The 24,514-nt window shown below is 35.3% G+C and overlaps 2 protein-coding genes and 1 long non-coding RNA gene across 8 annotated transcripts; 2 read left to right on the plus strand and 1 right to left on the minus strand.

Annotated features, from left to right (window-relative positions):
- Nucleotides 1-5,085: 5,085 nt before the first annotated feature.
- Nucleotides 5,086-9,428, minus strand: LOC104113416 (uncharacterized). Of its 5 annotated transcripts, none has more exons than XR_011413837.1 (3): nucleotides 9,239-9,419; nucleotides 8,989-9,055; nucleotides 5,086-8,711 (listed from the first exon to the last, which is right to left on the minus strand). It is a non-coding gene; the product is annotated as an uncharacterized lncRNA (long non-coding RNA). The 5 variants fall into 5 exon arrangements; XR_011413838.1 differs by having other exon boundaries at nucleotides 5,086-6,758; nucleotides 6,882-9,055; nucleotides 9,239-9,328; XR_011413839.1 differs by having other exon boundaries at nucleotides 5,086-5,787; nucleotides 6,672-9,055; nucleotides 9,239-9,328.
- Nucleotides 9,429-10,038: 610 nt separating this feature from the next.
- LOC104113415 (uncharacterized) lies at nucleotides 10,039-20,394 on the plus strand. 2 transcript variants are annotated; one of them, XM_009623564.4, is made up of 18 exons: nucleotides 10,039-10,239; nucleotides 10,357-10,444; nucleotides 10,553-10,644; nucleotides 10,926-10,964; nucleotides 11,047-11,100; nucleotides 11,841-11,915; nucleotides 12,548-12,613; nucleotides 12,839-12,881; nucleotides 14,071-14,116; nucleotides 15,452-15,545; nucleotides 15,633-15,685; nucleotides 16,967-17,051; nucleotides 17,159-17,261; nucleotides 17,380-17,472; nucleotides 18,998-19,064; nucleotides 19,299-19,365; nucleotides 19,483-19,536; nucleotides 19,871-20,394. In XM_009623564.4, exons 2-18 carry the CDS (start codon nucleotides 10,378-10,380, stop codon nucleotides 20,006-20,008), a joined length of 1,236 nt encoding a protein of 411 aa, XP_009621859.1. In that variant the 5' UTR covers nucleotides 10,039-10,239; nucleotides 10,357-10,377; the 3' UTR covers nucleotides 20,009-20,394. The 2 variants fall into 2 exon arrangements, with proteins under 2 accessions (XP_009621859.1, XP_009621860.1); XM_009623565.4 differs by having other exon boundaries at nucleotides 10,108-10,244.
- Nucleotides 20,395-22,698: 2,304 nt separating this feature from the next.
- Nucleotides 22,699-24,514, plus strand: LOC104113414 (peroxidase 72-like). Its single transcript, XM_009623563.4, has 4 exons — nucleotides 22,699-23,009; nucleotides 23,348-23,539; nucleotides 23,628-23,793; nucleotides 23,877-24,514. The coding sequence occupies exons 1-4, from the start codon at nucleotides 22,785-22,787 to the stop codon at nucleotides 24,284-24,286; spliced, it is 993 nt and encodes a 330-aa protein (XP_009621858.1). The 5' UTR covers nucleotides 22,699-22,784; the 3' UTR covers nucleotides 24,287-24,514.

Below are 24,514 nucleotides of genomic sequence, written 5' to 3' on the forward strand. Positions count from 1 at the left end.
AGATAATTAAGATAGTCTAATTTAGTTAATAGTTAATCACAAGTTCTCGTGGATTCGACATCCGACTTTTAGTCACTTTATTACTTGACGACCGCGTATACTTGCGTGTGTGTTTGGCCGCAACAAGTTTTTGGCGCCGTTGCCGGGGACTTAGAATTAGCTATCTTTCTAGATTAGACTTTTACTTTTAACTTTATATTTTTTTTCTTTTTGTAAATATTTTTAATTTTATAACTATTTAACTTTTCTCTTAGTGTGTTTTTAGTTCTCTCAACATGACATCTAGGGATGAAGTATCCGGAGGTAAGGTTATTGATGAAGACGCTTGGTTGACGGAAGACCGTTATGGCCCATCTTTTTGGTCTTGTGATGCCCTGAACTCTGGGAGGTCTGAATTCGAATATGGAAGTAAGGGTTGGTATTGGGACAAATATTCTCGATTAAGCGAATATACGGAACGACGTTGTCTCTTAACAATGTTGGTGAATGATTGGTCTAAGGAGAGAGTTGATCTTGCACAAAAAATTGATAGTTTTGGCTTGGTTGTGCATAACTTAGATGCAAATTTGAATGCAAAGGTTGATGCGTGTAATGGCCAATAATTTAATGATGAGTTGTGTGAAGCTGAAAAAAATCTTCTAGACCAAATTGAGGAGCTAAAACGAGAATACCAATCATTAGACCATATTTTTTTTGAGGATGCCAATGTTGAGAAGAGTGATCTAGAGACATACTAGGGAGTAGATAACATTACTTTGGGAAACTTGAGTGTGTGTATCTATGGGGATGTAAATAGTAGTACAATTCATGAGTCAGGGCGCATTAGACCTTATTCCAATCATTTTTCCACATTGTGTTTAGATAGTAAGATAGTAATCGAGCCATCTGAGCCTATGGGGGAGTCAAAGGGTGAGGATGAGAATTCCTATATTCTTGAATTTGTTGTGCAAAAAAGCAAAAATTACATTCCACGTCTAAAGGCCGAAAAGTACAGAGGGAAAACTTTATTACTTGGTCTTGTTATCTTTGTAGCCCTACCAAAAGAGTATAGCAGAAAACTTGAAATCAAATTAGAGGTACAATTCATAAGTTCAAGGTGGAGGCAAAAGGTGGTTCAAGTCGTGCCGCGACTTTAAATTAGGCGCTTGTTGGGAGGCAACCCAACTTTACTACTTTCTTTTATTTTTGTTTTTATTATATTATTTCGTAGTGTTTGTTTTGATTGTGTAGGATGATAAGCAAAGGAAACAAAGTCATTGGAAGAGTGAAAAAGTAAGTTAGATGGTGAGAACTAAGTGTGGGGTGCCCACACAAAGGACCATACTTGGGAGAAGTCTGAGTATCCCGTGAGCTGCTAATTCTTCGGCCTTTGGCCTACCAGGGAGTCTCTTTGTTTCCCTTCTTGTTATTTATAGTGTGCATTGAGGACATTACACAATTTTAAGTGTGGGGTGAGGAGATTGTCTAGGTATTTTTCTGTGCTATCTTAGCTTACTTTTTCCGACGATGGATCTCATTCGAAAGGTTTCTTGAGGGATTTAAGTTGAAAAAAAAAAGATTTTCTTTTGTTAGGTAGTGTAATAATTCTCCCTTGGTTTTTCTTTGTGTCGCAGTTTTTTTTCAAGAGTTTTATTTGAACCGGGTGTAGGTAGTTTTATATTTTTTTAGGAGTAGGAGCCACTGTGAGATGAATTGAATTGGAGTAATATCTCTTAACTTTATTATGCCTTGAGAATAGTGAGTACTTTGGTTGTGACGCTTAAGCTCAGTTTTTGACTCTTGTATAAGTAGCTTAAATCGTATGATCTTAACTTTGCTTAACTGCTTTGACTAGAATGTCTTGATGAGTCCAATCCTAAGTGAGTTATGTGCCATGTGTGTGTGAGGTTTGTGTGTAATTCTGTGCATTGCATTTGATGTCTAGAACTTGCCTCGTGTGTTTGCAAAGCGAAATAGTAGTTTTGTTCAGTCTTGAAAGTGATATAGGCGTTTCTTTGTTGAACCAGCTATATAATTTACCCACCTTATTGTTATGTATCGTAGTTAACCCCTTTGAGCCTGTAATCTTGTTTCTTTGGCAACCACATTATAAGCCTTACCTATTTGTTTGAATTAACTATCTATTTGAACATTTTCACCTCTCATGAGCACTTGAATTGTTATGAACTTTGTAAAAGTTAAAGTGTGGGGTGGTTGGTTTGGCTTTTGAGTGGAACTAATGAAATAACGAGAAAGGTGCACTGTTTTGAAAAAAATAAAATAATAAGAAAAGCCACTTGAATTGAAAAAGAAAGAAAAAAATAGTTGTATTGCTGTGAAAAATATTCCTTGATAGTGGTGACTCTTGATATAATTGTGCTTAAAGAAGTATGGAGTTAATATACATTGATGTGAAGGTGGAGTTATGGTTTGACATAAGTGTGGGGTTAAATGTTAAAGTACATGTATTAAAGTGCTTAGGAAGGTGTAGTCACTCTTATATCCAAATGTATCCTACCCGACCCGTAGCCTACATTACAACCAATTAAAGTCCTACTTGATCCTAGACTGAATGAGCTCAATTAGTAGAGTAGTACACTACGGGCAAGCCTATGGCGCATCTTTTGTGGCATATGAATGTTATTTCTGAGAGTGAGTGAATTCTTTCTATCTTGAGTTCCTAATTGTTCTTAAATTTTTATTGTGTGTGGAACTACTCTCTTTTGTTGTGTGAGGGCACTTGATTCATGAAGGAAAGGTAATGTTATTGACCTCTATGTTAGAGTAAGTGAGTGAGTTGTGAATAATGCGTGGTACTTGTGAGTCAAATTTTGAGGTAAAGAGGTTATACACTTGTGCTTAGTCTATTTTAAAGATTCTTGGTGTGATGAGTTAGGAGAATTATTTAAAAAGGTCGTGTCTATATAAAGTGTAGTTTGATTGCTCGAGGACGAGCAAGAGTTTAAGTGTGGGGTACTGATGTTTGGTTATAATTACATATTTTTAGTGCATTACTTACCTTACATTTTGGGGATTTAATGCTAAACTATACTATATTCGTGCTTAATTGAGTCTATTTTATGTGTAGGTGAATTGGAGATTAAAGTAGAAGAAAGAGGAGACCTACAAGTCGAAAGCGTGCGCAGGAGCAGTGAATGAGAGAACCTGGCAACGCCAGGCTTGAAGCTGGCTTTAGGCTGGCGTTAGGCTGACGACGCCAGGCCTGGGGCCAGGTCCAATCCGAATTTTGAAGACTTAATTCGTTTCCGGGTTTGACTAGGACTTGTCCTACATGTTTAGGTATTTTCCTATACATATAAATAGACCTAAAAACGCCATAGAGGAAAAAAAGACCGGAAGAGAACATACCGGGGGAGAACATACTTGGAGAGGACGTTTTTGAGAGGAAAACACAAGCACAGAGCCGCCGTGGAGGCCGGAATTCACTAAGTTCCATCTTTCTCCCACCAAACTTAGTAATTTTAATGTTTCTTTGTATGATTTGTTGTTTGGTTACCATGTTTATGTGGAGCTAAACTTCACGTTCTAGGGTTGTGGTTCTTTCATGACTATTATTATTCGGATATTGATTTTGCCTTCTTGATTTATCATATTGGTTTATTTATTTAATCTTGCGCTTAATTATTTAATTGCTTGATCACCAATTGAATACTATTTACGAATCTAGAATTGAACTCGAAAGTGGGAATTCTAGATTGCATATAGGATTAAGTAGAGCAAGTTCTTGAACTCGGGCATCGAGGAACAGATTCGTGGTTAGGATAGACATATACCTAATTGCCTTGCTTGGTTGATCTACAGGAATTATAAATGCGTTCTTATTGATTCTAACTCCATAGACATATAGGCATTAGGTTAGCTTGAATAGGCGAGTAAGAACTCGACAGATTCTTATGAGCAATATTAATCCTGTCACCCAATAAGCTAAATAAATTAGTCGGTCAATTCAATTGAAGAATACAATAGGATTGTTAGATAGCCCATAACCCTAGATCGTTTTCATTACATTGATATCATAAAAATATGCTCTTTCTCTGTTCAAAGTTCATTATTTATATTTTTTTATTTAATTAGTTTAGAATCAAATATTTTTAGGTTTAATTCTTGTTTAGATAATTAAGATAGTCTAATTTAGTTAATAGTTAATCACAAGTTCTCGTGGGTTCGACATCCGATTTTTAGTCACTTTATTACTTGACGACCGCGTATACTTGCGTGTGCGTTTGGCCGCAACAGTAGACTAAGAGACACGTTTTTTAATACTAAGCTAAGAGAGACAGAACCAACCCATCGTATAAATAGGAATTTAGAACCCTCAAGGAAAGGGTATAGGAATAGTGGCAATGCCAAAACCTGCAGCAGAAAATCAGATAAAAGAATCATCATAAACTACAAAAGAATTACACTTCCGCCATACGTTCTTTGCTCTATTCTGAATGATAACTGAAATGAAGCCACAAATTGCAGAGCGCACGTAATTACTTCAAGAAGTATACTTCGGGAAAGAAAATCATTTTAAGGGGATAAGATTCTAAGTCTGTGTATGAAACAAACAAAAAAACCCATAACTAATAAGAATGAATACCAAAATTTGTCTTCTAGTTGAATTTTATTTTCTGTCTTTTGTCAAAATTTTTAGTTACCCAATACAAATATTTCATATCTTATTGATAAGTAATGTGGTTCTCTTTCAGAATATAAATCACTTGATCATACTGTTCTTTCCTGAAAATAACTACCTAAAGGTTGGCTCAATAGTCAAAGATTAAATAATTTTTTTTGAGATAGTTCAATTCATTCGCTGATCAACAGAGAGACAAAAAAAAAAGAATTCTACTTTCTCTGCTCATTTCTATTACTTTATTTTTTCTTTTTCACTTTCCAAATTATCATACACAGAAATATACAACTACTCTAAAAAATCCTGCAAGTATGAAGAGAATAGAAACAAAGGCAAATATTTTACTAAATTGATGACCTTCCTTGTCCTCAGAGGCTCAGAGCATACATCAATGAATCCCCCAACAAAATAATAACATAGGGACGGGGAAGTACCATTGTAACTATTAAATATTTAATCATAAATAATAATAAACATAAAATAGAATAATATTAATCAATGAGTGATTAATTCCAAAAATAAATTAAAGAATAAACCGTATCCTCAAGAATCAAAGCAGAAAGTTCGTCTTGTACAACTTGTACATATGTGAAGAAGGCAACTGTATTGGCCTTTCAATGTCTCTCGAAAGACCGAGGCAGACAAAGCCATTGCCGCTGCAATTTCAGAAGGTTGAAGCTCCAAGAAGCCAATACCTACATTAAATTATCATCCAAGTACTGGACGAAACACACTAAAGATCTTTGGACAGAATTTTACATTAGGAATTGGTTAATCATATCCAAAGACAAATTTTTGTTATACCTGGTATCAGTTGCATTGATCATGAAACATGCATGAATAAGATACAGGTAAACTCCCTGTCTACCTGTCAGAGAGAAAATAAAATTACTATTCAATTGTTGCAAGTCGGTGACTTACCTTTCATGCTTTTTCCAATCAGTTGGGATGTGTCAGACACCAATCAACTCCATGAGTAGTAGAGAGGTCATACAGTCTGAAGTCCAATCGCCTTGCAAGGATAAAACCTACTGAGAGAGCTCTTGGTGATGACTTTTAGACATTGATGTAACACGCCATAGATTCGAACATGAAAATACCTCGTTCAAGCGAATACGCGTGCCAATCAACCCATGGTGAATTTAAGATACAGTCCACAGGAAAATCTACCAGAACAACATGGGAAAAAGATGAAACGATCAGAGAAGAAATCCAAATGTATCACAACAATATATGTATCTAATTGCCCAAAATATCGAGAAAATAAGATGTCACCAGTGTCTTCTAAGTGAACAAAGAGATAATTCTCAATAGTTCTGCTACTTTTGAACCTTTTTCTTCTTTTTTACCTTAGAAAGATTTCAAAAGTACCGGATAAATACGCAAAATTAAAGAACCTCATGTTCAAGTCATTCATTCAGATGTAAAACCACACTTGGGGACTGATTTCAAGTTCGATTTCTTGAAAGAAAGTATATTATTACATCTTAAATGGAAGTATTAATCATCAGAACTGGCAACACTTAAGAAGAGTACGTATATACAACAGTGTCAGTGTCAGTTCTGAATGAGGTACTGTTCAGTAGCATGAACACTCCTCGGAGACAAGTGACTCAAAAAAGCAAAATTTTAACCTCCATGCACAAACAAAATAATCTTAAAGAGAAAATCCAACGATTTTTTTTAATAAATATTGTACCACTTGAACGACCAACAAAGTTAAAAAAACAGTGCAAACACTAACATTCAGTTTATGATTTTTTGCAATATTTTAAAGTTAAACAGAAAAATAGAAGCAAATTTAATGATCCTAAAAGAGAAAGCACTTACATGCACCTATGCATCTATTACCAAACATGCATGGGCAAATCATGATATTCATGTAGAAAATCCAGCACAACATTATTGAAAAGAATAGGAAAACTAATATACACCAATCAAATTTATACTACCAACAAATAGGTGTCAATAATATGAACAATGGAGAGAAAACTCGCCAGACTGAGAGCAGACATCATAAGCAACTTGCGCTATAAATAAAGAAACTTACAAAAAAGCCCAGAAGTGAAGGCCAAAAAGGAAAAAGGAGCAACAAAAGTATAGGAGAAACCTTGCAAGAAACGAACTGACCGAATGCCTGAAAGAGGAGGCACACTAACGTTAGTAACAGAGACTATAGAAGCAGCATCACAACATTATAAATATAGAAAAAATGCACCAAAAGAAGTAATCCAACTCTTGCCAAATGAAAAAAGGATACCTAAGGAGCAAAAGATTTGTGAAGAGAGTGACAATGGCAAAGAAATTTGTTAATTTAAATCCTTCCATTTACATAAACTCCACTTTGTAACAACTAAACCATCAATTTTGAGATTTAATTGTCAATATTTATCTGCTCCAAAATAGTTGCACAATAAGAATCCAACATCAGCATCCCTCCACTACAAAATGCTTTTGTACCTGCATCAAGTCGTTTTGGGTTTACCTCCAAGTAGATGATTCAAAACAAAACTACTCTTTTTATGTTGAATGATATTCAGTATGGACTCTATGGAATTATGCAAATAAACAGAAATAAAACAGAATGAAATACATGAGGATTTGTTTTTAAATATCACTTTATAGTTTTCTAATGTGAAAGTTCGAATCCATGAAATAATTCCTATAAGGCAAAAGAGGCCTTACAAAAGTTCCTGTAAGGCATAAGAGAGTTTTTGTGGCCTCAAAATAAATTTAAGAGTGGGTTCCTAACTTCATAACAAAAACTCAAATCCTGTGCTGTTGTTGTGAAGTTAGGAACTCACTCTCATAATTTAAATTTTGTAGTCTTTTCCTTATCATTCTTTTAATCCTTACCTTACAATCCCTACCTTCCCACCATAAATATATTCTCCAAAGATCTTAGCTAACATGATCCCTCTTTAAGAAGTTGAAAATCTTTGGTACAATGCCACTATGATTGTATCGGTTAAATTTTTTTGTGTAGATTGCTTACTAAAATATTTTTTGATCTTCAAATTGAGTATATTGTGATGATGACAATTGACTTAAGTTCCAATCTTTTTCAAGTTACTTTTAATGATATCCTCTATTACACTCTTTAACTTTCAAGAGAAAAATAAACAAATTTAACTCCATAATCAATTCAAGTTCGTCCAAAGTCAAATTTTTCTTTCATGTGATGGGTAAGTCACAAGACTACCCATGCTCTATCCTTCAATTTTTTTTTTCTTTTTAGCTGCAACAACACTTTATCGTCATGGAAGTAAGCAACTTAATATGAAAGAACAACCTCAAAACAAAAAGGGGAAAAATAAATTTGATTGCAATAAACGCACAGAAGGCATCCTGCCAGAGAAGTTGATAGTCGCACCTACTCAGGCTTTCCTCAAAGCAAACCAACTTCAACAGAGAAAAGAGTAAATTGAAAGGCTATACCTATGTTCTTTTCCATATCAAGTAATTTTTTTTCTAGTTGCAATTAGGCGAAATAGGTTATGATGTGATCTCACAGATGAACGAAATTGGAAGCTATGAAAACATATTGAAATATTTTTTGAATAATTGCATATACAACTGTTATATATTTAGGACAAATATAAATTAGACAACAATATCTGTTGGTGATGTCGAGCAAGTTTAACCCGTTTGGACATAAGAAATTTTTTCCTTTTTTCCAAAAAATTTTCACTTTTTTTAGAAATCAGCATTTGTTCATAAAATTTCCAATTTTCGCTTGAAGATGCATTTTGGAAATTTGAAAAACTTCAAAAAGCTGTTTTTCAAATTTTTCATCAAATCACTCACAAAACTTCAAAAACAACCCAAAATTATATTCATGTCCAAACACAACTCTAAATTTCAAATACTATTTTCACTTGAATTTTTTTTTCCCCCTATTTTGGAATTTTACAATTCTTATGTCCAAACGCCCACTAAGTCTTTCTCCGGTGAGGCTATGCACTATTTTTACAACAGATATTACATGCCTCTCAGTAGTTGTACCAATAACGAAGCTAAAATAGACAAAAAAAAAAATATTACTACCAGCTCCATAACCACAAAAAGGGGTCAACTGAATCTGGAGCACCTACAAAGAAATGTAAAGGCTACAAAACATGAATCAACATATGTGAAAAATATTTAAAACTTTCAAGGTTAAAAAGGAAGATGAAAAAAATGGAGTCACATATAAAAATTTATATTGATGGATCACTAAAAAATAGACGCTAGGGCAAGGAAGCAGCACAAAGCAAGTGGAAAACAACCAAAATACACCCAAAAAATTGAAATACCTGCATAAGGAGCTACAACTTCTCCATTCAAGTTGCATAAATTAAAATAATGGAGACCAGAAATATACTTACAACTACTAAGAAATCCGACCTTCGTCGATAAACAGATTCTGTCACATTCTTATTCGCCATCCATTTTCTGTCCAAAGGTGCAATAAAGAGAGAAAAATTGCACAAATAACTCACCAGCAATAAGAGAAGTCGCATCCGAGAGAAATAGAAAAAAATGACAAATTCGTAGAAGTGAAAACACAAGTGGTGATTATCCACAAAAAAACTGAAATAAACCAAGAGGTAATAGTGCAAAAAAAAAAAAACTCACCCAGAGCGAACAGAAGAGAGAGGAGGAGAAAAATTTTAAAAACTGAAAGAGGCGATACAACCTGGTGAGAGAGAATAGGGCTTTGAATATGCTACACATGTTAAGATGTATGACACGTGCTCTACAAAAAGTCCACGTGCCTTCTGGAATAAAAGGCAATTTAATAGTTAATGAATTTCTACTATCTAAGAAAAAGATTTTACCCCTTGACGAACTTGTTCGTACATCTAAAGTCTGGCTTCTAAATAATAATACTAATACTAATAATATAGATTGTGAAATTTATCGAATTTTCGATAGCCATTTCTGATAGAAGAACGTCCATTGGAATACAGATTAAATTTTCAATGATAATGATATCAGAAAAGGTAAATAATACGTCTTAGTCAGAAATTCATTAAAATTCATTGAAAAATTAACACCAATTTGCAGAAATAATTTAGGATTTTTTATACAAATAGCCGTTTATATTTATTATTTTTTTTTAATTATATACATAGATTACATATTAATTATACATAATTATACATATATAATATATAAATTATGCATATCTTATATCTCCACCGATTATTTTTAGTTTAAGTGGTTGAGTGATTGACTATTTGAGTTAATTCTTGGATAATTTAATAGTTAAATTATTTATTCTTTCTCATAAAAGGTATTTACTTAAATGATTTATAACTTTTTTTCAGACAGAGGAGTTAAGTTTTAATATTTAAAATGAAAAAGGCATTTGCTAGATTAAACGCGATTGAAATAATAATAGGCCCAACGTTAGCGAAATGATATTCCAAATCAAATCAAGAACGGGAGTCATTGAAAGTTTAGGACGAAGAATTGGTATAGAGCAATTCATCGAAATCTGTACACCGACGAGTGCTAACAACGGCGGCGGAGATTTTCAGGTGGTTTCCTTATTTCCGTTCTCGCGTACTGGCATTGCTTAATTCAGAAGCTCGTCTGCCACCTCCATACTATCCGAAAGAAAGCTTCTATTGGTAAGGTCCGAACTATCGACATAGCAAAATTGCTAGCAATTGCAGCAATAATCAATTAGTCAATATAGAGTAGTGATAAAATGAAATCTCATGTGCTTACTTGAACTGTATTGGCAGGACCGCGGTGTACTCAAGGAAATGCGGAGCCCAAAAAACTACTTTAGTGAATATGTAGCGTATCATTTGCTAATCACAGTAGTAGCAGGTGATGTGTATACATTCTACGAGGAAGCATTCTCTAGAACTACTTGATGTCTTTATACTGACGAATTTGGAAATTTTGATATAATATGCTAATTCATATTATTTTCAGCTGTATTGTCACAAGCAATTGAAGTTGTTTCAGTTGTTGCACCAAATACTGGTTGCTATGCACTGGATAACTCCAGCCACATTCACGATTTTGTATCCTTTGAAATTTTTGCTAGTCGATTTAGTGAGATGGGTACAGAAATGCTGAAATTGATCCATTTTCAGTGGCTTAAAATACAGAAATTTAACCTTATAATGTCATGCTGCTGAACTTCGCAATCTTCTTATATTTCTTATCACCATGATGGTGACACAATACTTGCAAACTTCTTATATGTTATTTTTTATCCTTCGAGATCTGCAATGATATTACCTGGTCGTGTTATTAGAGGTGCATTTTGAATAAAGTTGGTGTTTCTTAACCTACGTCTCAGAGTAGCTGGATTGGACATCCCTTTGAGTATGAAGGGAAGGTGATGTCTGATTTGATGCTATGTCCACAAATGGTTTCGATTATATGCAAAATGTAATGCTCATTGGTGTCTTTTAATGTAGGAAGCTGACTTGGTGGTTCGATTTTGCAAAGATGTTGAGTCTAGATCACAAGCGGTAATGCATTTTACGATGTTCTCATTTATTTTGTCACTCGGTATATTACTAGATTCTTATTTCCTCTTCCCTTTCTGTTACTTCTTTTCCCGAAAATGTTCTCTCCAACTGTTACAAACTTTGTCTTTTCTAGTAATCTTCAACTAGCTCCTTCCCTACTTCTCATCTTTGCATCCCTAACCTGATGTGATGCCTTCAAAAACATCCTTCAGGGATTCATAGCTAATTAGATTAATAGCTGTTGAGCATACTAGTTGGCGCTGATAATGGCACTTCATAGTTACTTTAAAGCAAAATAAATAGAGTAACTTTATTATTGTTCACTGCATAACAATCCCTATATTATTGTCCGTTGCTAAAATCGTTGTATTAAATCCTTGTATAATTATACCATAAACAAAACAACCTGTTATTGTCTGTCTTTTGGTTAGTTTTCTCTGTGGTTGTGATGAGTAATTTATTTTAGGGGCTGCCACCTCTGAAGTACACAGGAGTAGAAATTAACTGTCTATCAAGAATTGATGAATAAATGAAAGCTGGATTTGCTTGTGAGTGCCTAGTGAAAGTGGGGAAAATGATTCTTACTCAACTCCATGCATCTTTCATATTTCACTGTAACTTGTAGATTGTTAAAAATACCGAGCTGTTGTACCAAGAAAATGTCTACTTGATTAACTAGTCCATTATGTACTCTTGTAACATTGATGCCTTATGTAATAAAGAGTGAACCTGAATTGCAGGGATATGTGGACTTCGGCAGATTTGATAAACTCAACTATTTTCATACTGGGTCTGGACATGTCAGCTTCATTCAGGTAAGCTTTTCAACTGTGAAGTATAATCTTACGCTGGAGAAAATTAAAGACTCCTGCATGTTTGTTTAAGACTGTGATGCCTATTGGTGCAATAGGAAAGTGAAACATATTCTCTTTGTTCTATTGGCTGTCCTCCCCCCCCCCCCCCCCGTGGGATTGACGTAATTGTTATTCTCTTGGCTGGCTGCATTGTATAGCCCACAATAATTGATAGGCTCTAGGCATGTGTGACTTGTGCTCTTCTACTTCTGCTCTGTGGCATATAAAACCTTTTGAAGCAACGAGACTTTAGTGATTCATCTAGACAGCTGTTTCTTGGTTCGCTGCAGCTGTTTACTACATAAAGTGGAAATAACAGTGGGCTTATTTACTGATTTGTTATCTGTAGGTGTATTAGTAGAGTTAGCAGACATGTTTACACATACTAGTAATTGGTAAAAGCAAACGCTTCTCACTTTGATCACTTTGAGCTTTAATTTGTGAAGTATGTGCTTCAAGTCGCACAACCTGCTCCTCAGATGCATTGCTCCCTTGCTTCATGTTGCTCTGTCACTTGAATTAACAAAGTGCCTGCTTTTTATTTCTGATTACCTGAGTCTAATCTTAATTTACATTGTTTCTATTGTCCCCAGGAATATTTCAACGGTGACCTGATGAACTGCGAGCAGAGTTATGATAAGATGGGCCGAACAGCTCAGGTTTGAATGATTTCTCTCTCTCTCTCTCTCTCTCTCTCTCTCTCTCTCTCTCTCTCCAGCAATATAACCTTTTTATGTGTTGTATTTTCAAGAAATCATATGTAGATCTTCCCAGAAGATAAAAATGAGTAGTGGGCCCTATAGGAATATCACTTTCCAATATTTAGTTTCCATGTACTGAACTCCAACACAATTAGATTGACTCTCTTATTTCTGGATTGATAGGTAAATATCATATGTGGAAACTGTCCTCAGGGACAATGCAAAGGTATGCAAACCCTTCATTTGACTAGTAAGATAGTTTGTTAATGCAAGATGCATGAAATAGCCTCAATAAACTACAAAATGTCTGAGTTAGTGTTTTTGATTAATCTCTGAAATACCTCTGAAACTGTCAACTGATTCTGAAAATTTAGATCTACAATGACATCATAAACATGAAGCCTGGGGGTCAGCTAGGAGAAGCATAATTTTGATATCACATATTAATGCACCAAAATTGCCAGCCCAAAAGGTTGTACAAAGTATTGCAAGTGTTAAATAACTTTGAACATGTCATTTTTGGTGGCTCATAGTTGCGTGACATATCTAGTGAATTCTACTTCAGTTACTAGTGAAATCATTATTAGCTGTTGACCAGTGTGTAAATTCTAAATACCTGTATTAGGTTTTGCCATGGCTCTTCATGTTGGGGTAGAAGATCATGTCCCTCTGATTGGCAGTGTATTGTGGTTCCTGGAATTGAGTCATGAGGTTGATCTATATGCAACAAGTTCTAATTAGAAAATCTACCAGAAGTTATGTCATTTATTCGTTTATCCCTTGATGGGTATCAGGTTATATAAGGACAAAGCTAATCATCCGTGTAACTGAGATATGAACATGGCTCATTGAGGTGGGCACGATGAATTGATGAAAAGACAAATGTCTTATCCTTGGTGCCTTTGTCCCGTGTGTAGAAAATGTGATTTGTGTGGTTTAGTTTGTCTTATGATCCTGAATTAGGCGAAGATCAGCATACCGCTAAGTTTGGTTTTCGATTCCAGGGATGTGATAAAGGCAGTAGGTCTTTGTGTTGCTTAACGGTATGCGAGTTGCTGACAGGTCACGGGTCTGATTTTCATCATTAATTCTGAAGTGTATTATTGGACTAAATTTGTTAGTCATGTATTCTCTTTCTCCCTGGTTTCTGTGTCATGTGTACCTCACTGTTAAAATTGAAAGCTAATTTTTTAATGGAATGACTTCTGCTGGTGGTATAGATAGTGATTTTTCGCAGAAAAGAGTGAAGTAGTAGAAGGCGTTAGGTTCCTTAATCTTTTTCTGATTTCACTGAGGAATCCATTATTACCTCTTTGCTTAACAAAAATGTGGGATTTGGAATTTTGAGAATCAGTTATAGTCTTATGGAATGTGTCTTTGTCTTGCTAATTTTTTTGTTAAATTCAATACCTCAGGTGGACTTGGATGCATCTGCAATGTTGAATATGATTCTACTTGTAGGTATTTTTCCCATCATTCAGCTGATATTCAATGTGTTTTCACAACCTCCCCTGTCCCCTCCCCCCCCCCCCCCAAAAAAAAAAAAAAAAACCCAAAAAAATAAAGAAAGAGAGAGAGAGAGAGAGAGAGAGAGAGAGAGAGAGAGAGAGAGAGAAGCTGCATGCTGGAGTGAGGTCTAAAAGATTGGAAAAGTCCATACTCTCCTCATTCCATTTTATATAACTGTATAGTATTGAGGTTGCAGTTTTAAGATAAAAATGTGACTTATATATTATATTAGTTATATTGGAAGAAAATATTATGTAATGGTTGAAAAGTTAGTTTGACAGAGAAATCATCCCATTAAAATTTATAATTTCAATATTTTAAATTTTTTTACCTCTTGAAGTTTTAGAGAGAGTGCATATAAATTCAAACAGAGGGAGTATATATTTGGAGTTGTGGGTGCATTCCCTTTCCAGGCCCTTGAAAAAGGAAAGACTTAAGACTAACACTATTCTCATGTCTCCTTTAGTTGAATTACTTCATTAGATGTTTGCTTTCTCTGACAACTGGACGTGGGGTGAGCATGAGGTTGGTTCACAACTCTTATGGGGTATGCTGTAATTGTAGTGTGTTTCTCAGAGGATGGCATATTTTCTTGTCCAAGTCGATCCAGGGTACTTTTGGCAGTTCTTAACAGTTAACACTTCTCTTCAATAATTCAATATATAAAGTTTGTAACTTGTAGTACATTTCATTTTGTTTGTTAATCTTTATGTTTTATTTTTAATACAGTACGTAATCCATATCTGATCTGATATTGAACTTAATCAAATTGACCTTTAACTAGGATATGATTTTGATTAAGGGATTACTTATTTTTGTTCCTTTGGGTTAAAACTTTGGACTTTGCTTCAATAACATCTTGAGCTTTGTGCAATTTTGTTTAATCAAGCTAAGAGAAAATCTCTTGCACTGCTTTAAATAGCTGCTGTTCAACCTACCCATTTACTCATTGCCATGACAGACCTCTTTTTGGACTTAGAAATAAGGGACATTTCTCAACCAGTACAGTGCAAAGAAACTGTGGAATTGTAATGCTTCATAAAACTGATATTATGAAGTATGAATTATTTCTATAATATCTCTAAACCATGTATTGGTGACAAGATATGAGGGCAAAGTTGACCAGAGAGAGTGACTGAAAAGTTTTGATTATTGGGAAAAAGTTACATAAAATAATGTGGATTTTGTGATGACTTCACTAAATGTAGGTTGATTTTAAACTGCATGAATTTGTACACTTCAACTTCGAACTTGTCTAGCTGTATGTCTAATATCACTTTTGGACAGAGCTGTCGTTGAACTTGCCATTCCATGTGAGAAACCAGGTCTGCGGGTCTTCGAAGGTTTCACAGTTGGTTTTCATCCAAGGTCATGGGAAATTGTAAGGGAAACGTTTTTTCTTTTACCCAGTACCTTTAAATTGTCTTATAGTCTTATGGTGTGGAGGCCCTTGTTTGTGAATTTACAGGTTTACAATGGGATGACTCAATTGGGCTATGAAGAAGCTCACAAGGAATTCAGGTAAATGGGGTTATCTCATTACTTACAAGTATTATCTCTTCTTAGTTTATTATAATTACTCCCTGTATCGGACATGGTTGTCTTACTTTCCTCTTTTGGACTATCGGAAAATCTATCTACCTTCTCTAAGTAGAAGCCTTCTTACATTACTCGTTATTTGTTGAATACTGTACTGCTGAATACATCACAGTGGACCCCATTTTTATTCTTATACTACTTCATATTTATAATGTTAGCCTATCTTTGGATCTGGGTCCACTTTGCTTTAAACAACTGTAATTTTACAATTATAATCTTATACTCCATGTGCATTCAAGCTAAGATAATCAAAAGAAGACCGTGGATTGTTCTTGTTGTTCTTGTGTTTTTTTAAAAAATTTCTTTTATACTTATTTTAATCTTCTGCTGCTTATCTGTTCGAACAAATCTCTGTATCTTCATTTTTCTAGTCTGACGTCTGTCTCCACCTAGGTATCTAGCAGTTTTCCAAACTGTGGAGGTATTATGGCTCATCATATTGATTCTAGCGAAGTTCTAATGAATACTACATTTGGAATTATGAGGAGAGATTTCAAACTGAGTCTTGATTGATGAACAACAATATTCTTATGCCGTGACATAGAATATGTATGGGTTATGTGGTTTTCTATATGGTTATTTTTGCCTTTTATCTAGGAATGTAATTGTGTTTTATAGTTGAATTCTATTTTGTAACAGGATAGATCCTGCCAATCATAAGACGTTGAATTGGATAGAAATGCTGGCTTAAACTTAAGGCGTACACATATGCTGACGTAGTCATCTGAAAAAAGGGAAAAATTTGGAACAGATATATCTGGTTTTGGGTGACCATATTAGTCACCTTCCAAAATCTGCTTTTCCTTTAATATGAAGTTCGGCAACTCTTTTCAGTAAAATACAGTTTCCCTCTTCATGATTGCATAGAGATGCTTTGCATTTACATATGAATGTGCTTTTGTTCAGGTAACCAAACATATACAGTAGGGAGGACTAGTTGTAATCCTAGTTTTTGTGCTGGTCAACTTTGCCAACAGTTTACCACTGCCAGTTTTTGTGTGCTTGTGAACGTCTTCTGACTTCTAAGTTTGTTAGGTTCCAATGCACATTTTGCTCACGTTATGTGCTTTTATAGTCGATCAGTTCTTATGGGATTAAGACTTCCATGTTTTATCATAAGCTGCATAGCTACAGCAGTCGTTATCATATCACTGTCTAAATTGCTTAAAATAAGTTCAAGTGATTCTTCATTTTATTTTGTAGCTTCAGCACTGCACAAACTCGTGTAGCCCTTTATATGACTGCTGTTGCTTCGGTTTCGGGTTCTGTTCAGAAACCATTAATAAAGGTGTTTAAGCTTTTTGTTATGCATTTATTCTTTTTGTGCTTGAATATTTTCACTTGGAAATCACTGTTTTTTCCCTCTTTCCCCGCCCCTCTCCATATACATGCCAGGTTGCTCCAGAGAAAGGGTTAAAGGTCACATTATCTGGTTCAGCAGCAACTGGTGGATCACCAACAACTTTGTCTCCAACAGTATTACTGATCGACTGGAGATGTATAATGACTCAACTGTTCCTCTTATTAGACTATTTGGGGAGATTTTTCTTGTTTTGCTATCATATAATCTTTTGGCTCTACCTTTTGTTGCTTTAAATTGCTGATTGTATTTTCAGGTGAAGTTGCTCGTGATTCCCCATATGAAGTTGAGGTCACCATCCCTGTAGAAAACTACGACCCCATTCAGTTCACCCTCACAAAGATGTGTGGTAAGTGAAATCTGGCCTTTATTCGACTCACTTTTATGTATCCCATCTGTATGTGCTTCTCAATAATGAGCATTCATTTTGCTCATTGAGCAATGCATGTTTGAGTCTTTGACAATGTGCGTCTACAATAACAGTTAACTAACTTTTGAGTAAACTTGAAATCCAGTTTCTTCCTCTTATGTGCTTTTTTACCAAAATGTTTGTGAAGTTCTGACTTCAGTCAAGTTTTAGCCTTCAGTTTGATCTGGTCGTTAAAATTGATTCAATTCAACCGCATTCCAATATTCTGAAGTAAACCATTGGTAATCTAACTCCACCACTAGCCAAATCAATATAAGAGTACATGCAAGTACAGTGGCGGATCCACACTACAAATGATGGTGCACTTGCACCCATTCTGTTTGGAGCCATAAGCTAGTATTTCTATATAATTTTGTGAAGATTTTGATGTGTAGTGCAATGTGAACCCATGGTCAAAAATTGGTGTTGGGTCCTATGTTCAGATTCTTCGGCCACATATTCTATTTCGTTTTTACCTCTTATTTTCTTCTCTTTTCTCTAATTTTCTTCTCTATTACTTCATGTTTGAGATTTGTTTATATCTGGAACTACTCTAAATTTATTTTACCTAAGTGAATAAAAGATCCAAGGGATAAGACTGACTTAATCATATTTTTATTCAAAAAATTTTAATACAAACAAATAGCTTGATATTTAGTAAGTAATTCACATATAAATAATTAGTCATATGCTTTAAGGGCTTTTCGATGTTTTTGTGCTTCTTTTTGAATTAAAACGTGCACAAGCTTTAATATTTACTGCATTAAGTTTTCATTAGCATTTTGCTTTTCCTTTTTACTTAATACAGTAAGAACCGAATCGATTTATGATAATATTATTTAATACGCCAATATATTAAATAACTGATAATATTAATGATATAAAATACAAATTTGGACTTACCAGGTATGGAGTTAATCTCTTTAAATAACAGCAAAATTGACCAGCCGTAAACACTATGATAAGTTTTAACCTTACGTTAAAGCTAGTGGTGCACCCATGATCTTAAAATCCTGGATCCGCCTCTGTGCAAGTATCCCATGTCAAATGTAGGAGTAAAATGCGAACAATTGCAGAATGCGAAAGAAAAAGAAAGATGGAAAGCAGTTTCATCTACAAAAATAATAACTAGAATAATAAAACAAAAACAACAAAAACAAAAGGAAAAAGAAAAGAATGTGGTTCAGCCTCTTAGGCTAACCATCTCCAGCCTCCCCTGTACTTGTCCACCTTTCCCACCATAAAATTATCATTAGTAAAGATATTAGGGTGAGAAAAGCGGGGGTGGGGGGTGGGGAGACAATAGTAGTGTATTTGGGTTGAGGGAAGATCTGGATTGGGGATGTTTTTGCGTAATACCAATTATGTAGTCGTAGCAATATTATTTGTCCTTTCTAGCTGGTGCTCTAGTATTCTGAGTGGACTGTTCCGTTTATATCATGATAATAGAATAAATTTTCTGCAGAATATCAGCAAAGCGAAGGCGGAGATGCTGCAAGAGGATGGGCCATATTTGGTGTACTCTCATGCATGTATGTCATGTTCCTTTTCAACCTTTTATTTTCATGTTGAGATGTCTGAGTGAATTCCTCCAGATCATATGCGGTTATACTTCATATGTTTTGCTGCTGCATAGTTGGTAGTCTCAGTTAGGAAGTTGTCGAGTCTGTAGTTGAGATTTATATTTTGAATATTGTTTCATATATTAAGATGCTTCTCTTGGTCATCTTGTGTACCATATGAATATGACATGTTGTGTGGTACAGATTTTTCGTTGCCTCAATACTGTTCTGCTGTGGAGGGTTCATTTACAAGACACGTGTGCAAAATCAGGTAGGTTTACTAGCTATGCTTTTTGCTGTCTTCTATTCTCTCTTTTAGTCCAGCTCTGTTTTCAATTGTATGATTCTCTTGCAACACTTGGTAATTCATTACAATACATTTTCACAGCGCGGACTTGATGCATTGCCTGGAATGACTCTTTTATCCGCATGTTTGGAAACTGTAAGTCTACCTATTTGCGCAGCTTAACTTCTTGGGATGGTGTGGAAGGCTTTGGGTCAGCTATCAATACATTTATTTTAGGAGGCCAAAAAAGTGAAGCATGTGAAGAGGTTACGCTGCAAGGGGGAGAGTGACAGATGAAGGTGTAAGTAGTGCTAGGGGTATGTTTGTTCTGTTCAGGCCAGGGTAAGGGCGTATGGATGTTGTAGCGGGGTATACTAGGGGAAAACAGTATTTTGAGCATGCTGTGAAAATCATGTGAACCGAACTGGTTTGCTGTGCTGAATTTACCTTCTTAGCTCATCTAACCTGCACTTTTGGAACTGGAACACAGGTAAGCGGGGGAGGCCATGGCTACTCGAGGCCAGAAGATATCAACAATCCTTTTGTAAATCAAGCTTCATGGGAGCGTCAACCTGCTTCTGCTCAAGCAACACGGAGAACTAGTGAAGTTAGGTACGGGTCAATCTAAGTCATGTTTGTTTCTAGATGGAAGAGCCTTGCCCACATCCCAGGCCAGTGTGCACAAGACGGGTCACTCTTTAGAAGTAACTGATATTTGGTGCTCTGCTTCTGCATATAAAGCATTGCCTCATCCCCTCACATTCTTGCTGCAGTAAAGCTGACGAACTAAGAATTGTTTTGAGAGCTACTGTTTGCATGACTAGAATGAAGCTCTGAAATAGACCAGATTACCAATTTCTTACTCCTATTAGTTCCCTAGGCCACCTCCCGTTAATTACTGGCTGGCAAGCAGCCACTTGCTTACTCAGAATGAGGCGAAAATGCTGTGAATTCAAATGTTTATTGGTTATCTTGTTCATGGTAGATAGATTTATGGAACACTGGCTTTTGACATTCTTGTTGAATTGATGTGGTAGACGATAAATTTCGAATCTAATAGCCTATACGAGAATTAAGATTCCTGTAGCAAAAACCATGCCGTCAGTATCAACAGATAATAGCGCTTGTTCTAGACTAGTGTGGTTGCTGCGTCTTTGCAGGTTCTACAATGTTTGGTTCCGTCAAGTCTCCTATATTTATCAAATCAGCAAAATTTCGTAAAAATGGGTCAATTTTATTGTCTCGAGTGAAATCAAAGACAACCCTTAAACAGGATGAAAACCAACTGTTCAACCTCATTGTTTAACATTGTCTTATAAGAGGGGGAAATTCTCATTCCCCGTGATATATGTAAAGAACGAAGACTATAAGAGCAAATTTGGGCTTTTCAAAACTTAGGATTCACGTTTGCTTAAGTTGCTAAGGAAGGTTTCCGTGCACCTATTTCAGAAAGGATATAGTACAGTTCATTACTAATGAGAAATTTTTGATCGCCAATCTGCTTCAACCATATTGCCCTCATTCTAATAAAGAATAATTTTGGCATTAATGTAGAGCAAAGATTATTCTGTGCATGTTTGAAAAAGTAGAGGAGCACTTCTCCTAACATTTTTACCTGTTATTTTTTATAATACATAGATTGGACCAATCAGATTTACCTAATATTCGCTTATCCATTCGTAGGTCACCTTCCTCACTGAGAGCAGACATAAGCATAATAAACGGGGATTGCCATTTCTATTTTTCTGAGAAAGAAATTGTCAATTGCGTAGCTCAAAGTATGCAAGAAAAGCATAATCAATATTTTATTTGTTTGACCACCTTGATGAAGATCAATTCCCAACTTCTATACTTGTACGAACTAATATAGTTTGTTTGAATGCAATAAAATTTAGCGGAAAAGTTGAATATTTCATGTAGTAGTAAATAGTATTCAAAATAAATAAGTAAATTATAAGCGTTAGGTTACTAGGTTACTTTAAGTTATAGTAGTAGTTGTTTACTCCCAGTTATTAATGAATTGAAGTTCAGCGGTGCTTTCACATGAAACTGAGATAAAACAAAAGGTTAAGCTTCATACGTTGATAAATAAATAAAACAAAATAGAAAAACAAGATAAGGAAGAAAGGCTTGTGTAATAGGAGATGAAGAAATTCGGTCAAATAAAATTAATATTATGGAGGCCTTCTTTTGTCAACAAAGCAGGTGATTTCTGTCCCCATTTTTATCAACTCTTTTGTTATTTTATGTTTCATGAATGTTTGTCATCTCTGCATCCTTATACCGAAAGCAATCAAGGTGTGTGTGGTGTTGACCAAATCAAGTCATTCTCTCATGCTTAATTTTACAACTTTCACAAAAAGATTTTCTAGATAGCGTGTCCGTGGAATTAGTGGAGATGCGCGCAAGTTGGCCCGGACATATATATATATATATATATATATATATAAAGATAGCATGATAGCTCTACAATTAATATAAATCTGGATTTTGGGTAGAAGAGGACCAGGCCATTCATGCATAATATTGGGGAGAAATTTAAAAATAGCCAGATTTACAAGTGGTAATTGAAAAATAGCCACAATTTTAAAAGTAATCGAAATTTAGTCACTTTTTATATAAAGATAAATCTGAACGAAAACACCGTTCAAAATTCGTAAAATATTATACTGGAGTTCCAGCATAATATACTGGAGTTACAGTATAATATACCGCTCCAATATAATATGCTGGAAGTTCATACACAGGTGCACCAATCTCCAGCATATTATGCTGGACCGGTCCGTGTTGCAGCAAAATAGTGACTATTTTTCAATAACTTTGCAAACGCTGACTATTTTTGAATTACTAATCCGAAAACTGACTAGCACGTGCTATTTTTACATAATATTGTTATCAAATCGATTTACAGATGAACTTTGACAACTGTCTCCCAAGAATCATTTGTTTAAGAAGCCCATTGATTGTTTTATTCCCTTAAAGGTGGACCTGATCAACTTAACAAACTTCGAAAATATAGCTAAGTCAACAATTTGTTCGAAGAAAAAAATTAGTAAGATAAGGAGTCATAGTCAAATTCCTGTCATGCATTACATTACAATTGAGTTGATGTTGGAACATTTACGTAGCTGGTGAAGGTCCTTTTACTATCATGGACCAGATCGATAATCATTTACTTGGAGAACACAAGTTTGTTTCACTTGGTAAATCATGCAAAAATATACTAATCCTAACTAAAAAGCTACCAACTCCATATATTATTTGTGTGCCCTATGTACCTCTTCTTCCATTGGACAGTACACTATATATACTAGTGAAACTCCATTTCAATTTCATCACAGCAAACTAGCCTTGTTTAATATTCAAACTTCTTCAATACCAAGTTCTTAGAACTTAACTTCAAGATGGCTCAGTCCATGAGCTTCTTCTTTCTCATAGGTCTCCTTGCTTTTGCACCACTTTGTTTCTCTACTAAGACAAGTGGTGGTTCCCTATACCCACAATATTATTACCGATCATGCCCAAAAGCACAAGAAATTGTCAAGTCTGTTGTTGCCAAGGCTGTTGCCAAAGAAGCTCGAATGGCTGCTTCGTTGCTGAGGCTCCATTTCCACGACTGCTTTGTCAAGGTGAAACATATCTCTGTTACTCCTAAATATTTATGTCACTTTGTATAACAATGCTAAAGCTTATCCTGTATTTGATGATCAAATTTATCGTGGCTCCAACAACTTTTGGTTTGTCTATACCCTATTACTCAAAATTTACCTGTACATAACAAAGTTCAGAATTTGGAAAAGATTTGATACGAAGTTGGAAAATAACTTGCAGCACACTAACATACAAGAACGCACCTACTAAAAGTTACTTGCTATGAACAAAATACAGGCTGCTTTTTCTTTCCAATATTAATATGTATTATAAAGTTGATGGCTAATTATTTAATTTGTTTTATTATGCCATGTAGGGTTGCGATGCGTCTTTGCTTCTGGACAGCAGCAGAGGTATAGTAACAGAAAAAAGATCAAACCCCAACAGGAATTCAGCTCGTGGATTTGAAGTCATTGATGAGATTAAATCTGCACTGGAGAAGGAATGCCCTCAAACTGTCTCTTGTGCTGATATATTGGCACTTGCTGCAAGAGATTCTACTGTATTAGTAAGTAGAGCCACATAAAGTTGATCATAGTACTTTACTAGGAGGCCTAAAAAGAATAAAACAGAGCTAACTTTATTTCTTTATACAGGCTGGTGGACCAAACTGGGAAGTTCCCTTGGGAAGAAGAGACTCGAGAGGTGCCAGTTTAAGTGGCTCCAACAATGACATTCCTGCTCCAAACAACACATTTAATACCATTCTCACTAAATTCAAGAGACAAGGACTTGATCTTGTTGACCTTGTTGCTTTATCCGGTAAAAGTTACTCCCTTTATTGTTACTAGTTGTCAAGTAATCGCACGTGAAACCATGGTTAAAAACAATAAATCGTAATGCAGGGAGCCACACTATTGGAAATTCAAGATGTACCAGCTTCAGGCAAAGGCTCTACAACCAATCAGGAAATAGTCAACCAGACTCAACTCTGGATCAATCATATGCTGCCCAATTGCGCAATAGGTGCCCAAAATCTGGTGGTGATCAGAACCTATTTTTCTTGGACTTCGTTTCTCCCACAAAATTTGACAACAGCTATTTCAAGAACTTGTTGGCTTCAAAGGGCCTCCTGAACTCAGACCAAGTTCTTACAACTAAGAGTCAAGCATCATTAGCCTTGGTGAAACAATATGCAGAGAACAATGAGCTGTTCTTTGAGCACTTCGCCAAGTCTATGGTTAAGATGGGGAACATTTCACCTTTGACAGGTTCCAGGGGAGAGATCCGCAAAAACTGCAGGAAGATGAACTGATCTTAAAAGAGCTAGCACAACAAACATAGTCAATAATTGTCCCTTTATTGTTATGTTGTTATGTATCTTTTCTCTTGTTTTTTTAAAGAACATTCTTCTAGTATTCCTTGAGGATCTCATTGCTTGTGCCGTCCTCATAGACCGTACTTTTGTTGTTCGAGTAGATTGCTTTTGTCAAAAGTGTGCTAAACAGAAATTAATGCATGGGTTCATAAACATTGTCTGAAA

This window comes from Nicotiana tomentosiformis, chromosome 2 (genome assembly GCF_000390325.3).
Source record: "Nicotiana tomentosiformis chromosome 2, ASM39032v3, whole genome shotgun sequence".
NCBI lineage: Eukaryota > Viridiplantae > Streptophyta > Magnoliopsida > Solanales > Solanaceae > Nicotiana > Nicotiana tomentosiformis.